General features: G+C 45.7%; 1 protein-coding gene across 1 annotated transcript; it reads right to left on the reverse strand.

Annotated features, from left to right (window-relative positions):
• Positions 1 to 258: 258 nt before the first annotated feature.
• On the reverse strand, positions 259 to 8,055 carry MPZL3 (myelin protein zero like 3). The gene is made up of 6 exons (XM_030023359.2): positions 7,920 to 8,055; positions 6,438 to 6,604; positions 5,212 to 5,422; positions 4,391 to 4,556; positions 3,448 to 3,511; positions 259 to 1,405 (listed from the first exon to the last, which is right to left on the reverse strand). The coding sequence occupies exons 1-6, from the start codon at positions 7,996 to 7,998 to the stop codon at positions 1,379 to 1,381; spliced, it is 714 nt and encodes a 237-aa protein (XP_029879219.1). The 5' UTR covers positions 7,999 to 8,055; the 3' UTR covers positions 259 to 1,378.
• Between the last annotated feature and the right edge of the window lie 183 nt (positions 8,056 to 8,238).

Genomic DNA, 8,238 nt, shown 5'->3' on the forward strand with positions numbered 1-8,238 from the left:
TTTATCTGGAGACACAGACCTACAGCTAACCTGCTTTGCGGTCAGGAATTTCAACACACCTGTAATTGGCAGCCATCACAGAGCTGCTGAAGGGGGACTCAGTACGTGTTCCCTTTTGAGTTAAATCTGTTCCCTAAACCCCTTTACCCATCATCATATGACAATTTCTATAGCTAAGCAACAACTCAGAATGGCAGTTTTATGAGTTCAACTCTATTTAGCCATATTTAGCCAAATAAGGAAATCCACAGCCCAGAATGAAACAAAACAATTTATTGGTAATGGCATATCAAAGTCAACAGTAAACTTACAACACATGTAAAAGGAGACTATTTGACCAATGCTGCATACAGAAAGGAAGCAGAAAACAGCAACTGTTTAGGTATTGAGCAGACATGAATTCCACTGCTCTCTGCCATCCATTATTGGACAACGTCCAGGCAGCAACGATGCATGTTTAGCTGTTTCCCTAAAATGGTACCTAAAAGAAGAGACGAGGAACATGACTGTTCTTCAACACGGAACATTCCTTTGGACACTGCTTGAGTCAATGGTTGAGGTAGATGGGGTTATGTTTCCCCAGATACAGAGTCCCCATTTACATTTCTGATTTAAAAAAAATAGTTTTATAGGAATTGTGCTTCACTTCTACAAGTAGAAGTAAATGTACCTAGTGATGCAGCTGTTGGACAAATAATAAAAAAAAAGGAAAGGTAAAACTCAATGATGTAAGGTAACACTACTGGTGACTTAAAAATAGAATCAGAAAACAGTAGGAACAAAATGGTAATCCTAAGTGGCAGATTAAACCAAGAAATAGTTGAAAAGCAGTAGGTTCTCTTTGCTCCAAGACAAAGGATGCCATATACCACCTTAATCAAACTGTTTTAAGTCCATAGCAAATATGTTCCAAAAAAATTGAGAAGAAAACATCATCAATGCCCAATGATGATCACCTTAGAGAGCTGACATCACTCTGGAGTAGCCTGTGCTTCAGGCAATTCAAATTCAAGGGCACAAGAAAGGAGGGATGTCACCAATAATAAAGGAAACAAATTTGCAAGCAAACTAAGAAACATGCATTGTCAGACTGCTGGTAGGAAATGGGCTGTACAGCTGTAGGCACTGAGGTTTCTGTAGGCACTGGAGACGTGAAGTTAAGAGATTATTTTTTTTTCCCAATAAATTAGAAAGATTTCAAAAATCATTATTTTGTGCTTAAATGAAAGTGATTTATCCCATTGGCAGTATTCTTCCAATCTACCAAGATTAGAGCAGGTCCCTCAACCTGCACTGGTTATCCAGCGGCCTTCGTACCTATCTAGCCATGATTTTCAGTGCTGTAATTTTGTTCTTTATCCACAGCTTTAGTCTTTCATCAGTATGGGTCTTCCTCATCCGTGTCCTAAACGGGAAGTATGGAGAGAGAAATTGAGACTATGTCTGAAGAGATAAACCAAGTTATGAGTTCAACAAAATTTTGAGTCTGCTAGGCTTCTGACAAGAGCTTAAATGCTCTCCAAAATGCTGCTGTGCTTGAACAAGCCATAGGACTTGTAGTCATATAAGCACTTGCAGCTAAATCTGTTTGACTTAGCACAGATACACAGACAAATTGCCACTGTATAACCAACACATGGAAGTGTGTTTTAAGAGAAGTAGCAGCTAAAGCTCAAGCAAAAGACAAACCATAAAGTGCAGACAGCCATCTTAAAAAGCACCACCAATCCCTACGGTGAAGGTTCAGAGCAGCACAAGTCATTGTTTTTCAGCTACAACCAACCACCTACTTTCGGATCTCCATTGTCTATTGTTTTAACCACAGTAATCATTTGATAGCATCCCCACAATCCAGCTCTGCAGCTCTCAACTTGAAAGAAACTCAAACATAGCAGCTCTATAAGGGAAATCTCACTAACTTTCCAGCCATTTTAAGTCCAAAGATTTTCACTGGCTTTGCAATTTTAATTATTTGGTAACCTATTAAGCATGAAAAAAATACATCACAGAAACCTCAAAAATGTAGAATCATTAAAGTGAGTGAGCCAGGACGTTCAGAGACTTGGTAAGCTAAATATTTCGATATCAGAGAGCAAAGTATCAAACAGATGACAAAATACTCAATATGAAAGCAGCAGGATTATAGCATTCAAATTTGCCTTCTCTCAAAGGATGAGAAGACGTTTTTCATTTTTTTTAAAGTCTCCAACTGCCTGGCAGCATTTGTCTCGCCAAACTGGGGCTCCCCTCCTTTCCCATCTCTCCACCTGCAGGAAAGCAATGGTGCCTCCCTGCTCCCCGGCATGTCACTTGCAACAGCTGTTCCACCTCCCATGGCAACTCTCCCTTTTGCATAAAGCATTTCCTGCTTTCTGCACCTCTCAAAACTCTTGTTCCCGATACTGCTGCATTGTAACTGCTGTGTCTTATGTAGAACTGTAAATATTTCATATGTAACTTGCATAATTGTTCAGTTTTCATTCTGTATCTAATAAAGCGTAGAAACCATCAGCACACACCTGTCTGAAGGCTCATGCATTTAGTACATTTTAAATCACTGGCATTAGAATAGTGAAGCAAGCAACACGTATTTAAATCCTCCTTAACATACTTCCTGACCCTGTGTAAAAGATGTAAAGGTGCGTCTGAGGTAAGCTTGCTCTGGAGGACGTTGCGGAAAAAATGAAAACACTCTCAAATTAAGCATATTAGTGAGCTTACTCTGGAATGTGCCACACTTAGGGCTGTGGCTGCTAACGCCAGCACACAGAACTTAGAGGCACATTTTACAAAACAAGTACAGCAGGTGGCAAAAACATTCAGTAGTTTCAGCACAACACATCTGACTAACAGAAGCTTGCTGATAGGGTAGCAAGTGAACAAGCAGAATTAGAAGACAACTGCCACTTCACAAAACAAACAAAAAGCCATAAAGAAACAAACCACAAGAGTTTAGCAGGAGTCTGTTGTGATGACAACAGTGTAAGTAGGAAGATCTCCAAAAAAGAGGCAAGACTGCACACACACTACCGTCTTTGCACGAAACACAGTGGATTGAGGTATCACTGTCTCCATTCCCCACCATAGCACTGTCAAACCCCAAACTGGTTTTGCAGGGCCTTTCAAGAAACTACACAGCACAGTAGCTAGCACTTAAAATTATGGATTTTCATCTTAAAATATCAGTTTAGATTTCAGTAACGTCAAACGAAAAATCATTTCGGTGGATCTCAAAGACAACTTCCCCTACCAGCAATGCAGCATGACCAGCAGTTCTCACCCCCTATACCCCATACATGGAAAACACCAAGGAGCATAAGCCTAGCCATTTGGGACACTTCTTTGACATCCAGTGGTGTTACAACAAGCTCTACCTGCTGCTCTTAGCACCTCCTCTGAGCACCAAAGTTGACAAAACCACTTATGAAAACACCAGCTTTCACTTACCACACAGTTCAGAAACCAGTCTCTGAGTTTACCCAAGCAGCTGTCTGTCTCCATATGTTCAGGCCTGCAGAAAAAAAAACAAACAAAACAAACCAGGATTAGGTTGGACTTTTCCCCCAACACACATACTAATATCTCCTATGGACTGTGATTTCTGGTTCTACCACACTGAATTGACGGCTTTTGAACATGATAAAAAGCCTTTGACTCTGCACAGCAAAACCAAAAAGAATAAAGAATGTCAGGTCCCGCATTTTGAAGGCAGACGTTTCACTTAAGTACCACGAAGAATACAATGGGAGGTGCTATTTGGCTGGCAAATCTTACAACACTAACCAGAACATTGTATTAAGAACCCATTCTGCAAGAAACTGTAGTACTGAATTCATTGCAAAACCAGGTGCAGCTCCAGCAGTAGCAGCGTTACCTTACCATTCTCCCTATTGAACCTTTTCAGAATAGAATCCTCTCCCGTTCAGAAGGGAATTCAGTCTCCAAGTCTTGTTCAGTACCTCGTATCTCTGCTCAGGCCATCATCACAGGGGAGCCAGTTAGCATTATTCAGTTTGTTTTGTTGTTATGGATACTTCATACCAAAAAAGCAACACATAAAGCCCACATAAGCAAAATATCTTGCTGATTTAGGCTGAAATAAATCCGATACAGAAGTGAAAGACTGTCTAAACCTAAACTGCTTCAGTTCCATGGCCTCACAAGAATGACAGAAAAAGGGGATGTATAGCACTCGGTTTATGCTCCAACGTGGGGATTTTCCAAAGCTTTCTGATTGCTGGCTAAGTTATGCTCATGGAGAAGTAGATTTCAGTGACTGAACTGCAGACGCTGAGAGCTATATAATGAAGGACAGTGGAGAAACTGTCCTTTGGCCTGTGTCAACAGGCCAAAGTAGAAATACAGGTTTTAAGTTCCAGTCAGAACTTACTCATCAGACACTTCGATGGAGGATTTCTTACAGCCAGATTTTTTTTTCTCCTTTAGTACTCCAAATTTCCTTCCCATCCTTACCAACAGCAGAACGACCACAACGACGGAGGGGAGAAATACTAAAATGGACAGCAGCACTGCTGAAGTTAGCTGGAAGGAAAGGCCTGCAGGAAAGACAAAGAGCACCCCAGCTGTACCAGTAGTAAAATACGGCTTTCGTAAGTCTCTGTGACAAATGTTCATCCAGGACACAGGTTGCTAGCCTTTCCATATAAAGCACATTGCTGGCAGATTTGAAACAGCTTGTCACTGAATCTGTAGGACTCCTATCACATATCCAACACAGTAGGGTGATTTGTATGCAAAAAACTACAAAGGAAGGCAGGTCACGCCATAGTTCTATCAGCACGTCTAAGCTACAAATTTGGGGCAGGTCTCACACGCAGGGCAGATGAGGAAATTAAGTATTACTGAGAATCAGTGTTTGTGATGTGACAGTTATTTTTAGACCAGTATTTCCTAAATGTTTACCTTGTTCTACTGCTGCAATATGTAGAGACAGGAACTCCTAAACAAATGCACACTTCTGATTTCCGTTATCACCACAGCTTCCTCTCTGCCTTCCTGCCCCCAATAAATTCAATTGTTCTCAATGTATTTAACTCCAAAAGAAGGGCTGAGGTAACTCTTGCTGAAATTCTGATGTGGGACCCCACGGAACCCATTTCACTTGTGATCCTCAGACTTCTAAGATTCTGACAAAGCTGCAATGCAGCTGTGTCACATAGACAAGGACATGCTATTGAAATGGAGGCTTACCCCTCTCCGCAACTATCAGCATTGTCTGGGGAATGTTATGGTACACGTCTGGAGGATTCTTCACGCTGCAGATGAACGTCCCATTGTCACTCATCACTGGGCTTTGGATAGCAATGGAAGCATCACCCTTGGCAACATTCCCAACCCAGGATATCCTGTCTTTGAACTTTCCCACTGTTGTTGGGTATGGAACAGACTGATAATGAAAAATCTAAAAGGAGGCAAAGAGAATAATCGTGCCAATAAAACACTCATCTAAGCAAGCAAAGTAAACTACTTTTTGGATTGTAAACATAAAGGAATACACATTAAGAAGTCAGAAAGAATACTTCTTATACAGGAGACCTTTTCAAGTTACAATTTTAAAATTCTGAGTCAGTCCCATTTCGTTACATCTCCAATGCTTTTATCTACCAGCCTCAGCTCTCAGATGTCACCATCACCATTCTGACCAACTTGTTCCCTTCTGCAGATCTTCAGTTGAGAAGCAGAGCAGGCTTCTTGCCTTGTGCAAGACAGAACATTGCAGTTCTTCAGCTTTTGCTTCTTGCACTTTTGCTTTTGCTGTCCTATGAGTAGAGACTTAGCAGACCTCACTTCATACAAGCAGCACCCCTTTGTTCCAGATACAAGGACACTCCTAAGAGTTCAAACCCTTCAGGCAGCAGAAGTCACTGATAATCCATAAAGATGTGCGTTTTCTGTTTCCACCTTGAATGAGAGATTTCCACTGGGCTTTCAGACTTACGTATTTATGCTTAGATTTCAAAATGCTGCCAACAAGACAGCAAGTAGCAGCCCATAAACCTTAGAGGCTGTCATCATCACTGTCTTCAGACTGTCAATGCACACATGTTCTTACCACTCCAAGATATAGCAGCAGTAGACTGCATGACAGAACTACTAGGGTGCAGCTGCCTTCAAGAAAGCTACCAAGCAAATGCTTTACAGTCGTTCTATATGTAGCTACAGCATCTAATGCAGCACTTATGCCAAAACCCAAAGTTTATCTATTTTATCATCATTACGCTATTATGCATTTACATATTTTTTGCCCAAAGAACATTAAAGCAATTTCACATGGGAAAGAAGGTGACAATGAGAGTCCCAAATCCCAAAGTGATGAAGCAGCACAGCAAGGCAAACAGAAAAAATATAATCAGATTTTCAGCATGCATAGAGGCCTGGTCAGTCTCTACTAGAAAAAGACTCCCTGTTACACTTACAGACTCCATCTGACCACCTGTGAGGGGCCGGTATGTCCAGTCTACCGTCAGGCTCTCAGTGATGGGAGAACTGGATTTGAATGAGCATTGCAGCGATACTTGTTCACCAAGGAAAGCTCGCACTTTAGGACTGGCTTTAATTTCCAGGGAAAGAGCTCTGCAGACACCTGATAGAACAAGCACAAAAGACAAGGATTACATTCCTGTTATCTGTGAGGGGCAGGAGTGATGATGTCCCAAGGGTATTGAAGCATGTGCAGCTCAACCACAGTCCGAAGACTGAAGCATAGTAGTGACTACCTCCCCCATAATGAAACATAAAGAAAAGCAGAAAACTTCGCTGACCTATTCTCTGTGGGACTTGAACTAGCCCCAGTTAAAAGTATTTATCTGGAAAATACCCCTGAGAGCCTACAGATATTTGGATGTGGAGATAAAGAGCTGAGAAACCAAACCAGCTGGCACTCTGATGAGTTGCAAAGTGCCAGCTTTAGACTACTTCAAGGCAGTTCTGGCTCTGCCTGTCTTGCCCCAGAGTGATACAGCCACCAACTTGCACATGCACCAGGTCACTAGTCACCCCGCAGCAGCAGCAAGTACTCTCACTTCTTGTTATCAGTGTGTGTGTGCAACAAGTTCTGCCCCACTGGCCTGCTGGGATGCTCCAGCCAGGGATGAGGTCAGCCTGCCCAGCATTTAGCCAGAGCATCGCTGGAATCCTCCCTTTCATGAATCCCCTGCTCCTGGCTTGTAAAGATTTATTATGGTGATACTCTGTGCGAAGTTCTACTCAAATTGTCACAGCTGCCTCCTCTGTCGTTTCTATTCAGATTTGCCAGTTCCCATGCGAGTTGCTGCCGTTGCACACCTGTTCCACGGCCACGGATATAAAATGTAGGGGTCTCAACAACACATTCCCTTTTGCTACCAACTCAAAAGCCCTAACACCTCGAGTGCAGCTAGCCGGACCCTAGCAAAGCACACCGAGATGGGACAAAGGCACCTGCGCCTCGAGTGCCAGCAGCAGGCTGAGTGCAAGGTGAGCGAACGAACGCTGCCAGCTGCCCACCGGGCCCTGCCGAAGGGCCTTCCTTCGCCCCGCACCACACCACCCGTTCTCCTGCCGGTTCCAGCACCCCCCCCCCCCCCCGCCCACAGACCCGCTCCGCGCCGCGAACTCGTCGCGAGAACCGCCCAGCGAAGCCAGGGCGCGGAGCGGTCCGCGGCCGGCCGGCCGGCCGCCCCTCCCCCCCCGGAACGGCCCATGCCGGAACCTGCGAGCCCGCCACCTCCCCGCGGACCATCGGGGCCACCGCCCCCGGGCGCCCACAGCCCGGCTCCCGTGCGGGGCTCCCAGCCGGACCCACCGCCGGCAGGGCCGGGCCGGGCCGGGCCGGTCCCGTCCCTTCCCACCCCGCCCCTTCCCGCCACCGCGACGGCCCCCGGAGGCGGGAGGCCCCGCACCCGGAGCGCCCCCGTTACCGAGCAGAAGCAGGAGCCCCCGCGGAAGGAGGAGGAGGCGGCGGCCGCCGCCGGCTGCCACCGCCTCGCCACACCGCATCCCGTGCTCCGCTCAGGGCCGCAACATGGCGGCTCACCTGCGGGCAGCGCAGGTGAGGGCGGGGGCAGCCCCAAGATGGCCGCCCCGCGTCGCCATGGCGACGGGTCGCCTCACCCGCTCGGGCGGCCGCGGAGGCCCCGGTGGGTCGGACGGGGCCTCCGGTCCTCCTGGGGCCCGGGCTCTCGGCCAGCAGGCCTCCCCGAAAACCCCGGGCGGTCCGTCCCTGGGTTAGCCGGGTGG

This window comes from Aquila chrysaetos, chromosome 8 (genome assembly GCF_900496995.4).
Source record: "Aquila chrysaetos chrysaetos chromosome 8, bAquChr1.4, whole genome shotgun sequence".
Lineage (NCBI taxonomy): Eukaryota > Metazoa > Chordata > Aves > Accipitriformes > Accipitridae > Aquila > Aquila chrysaetos.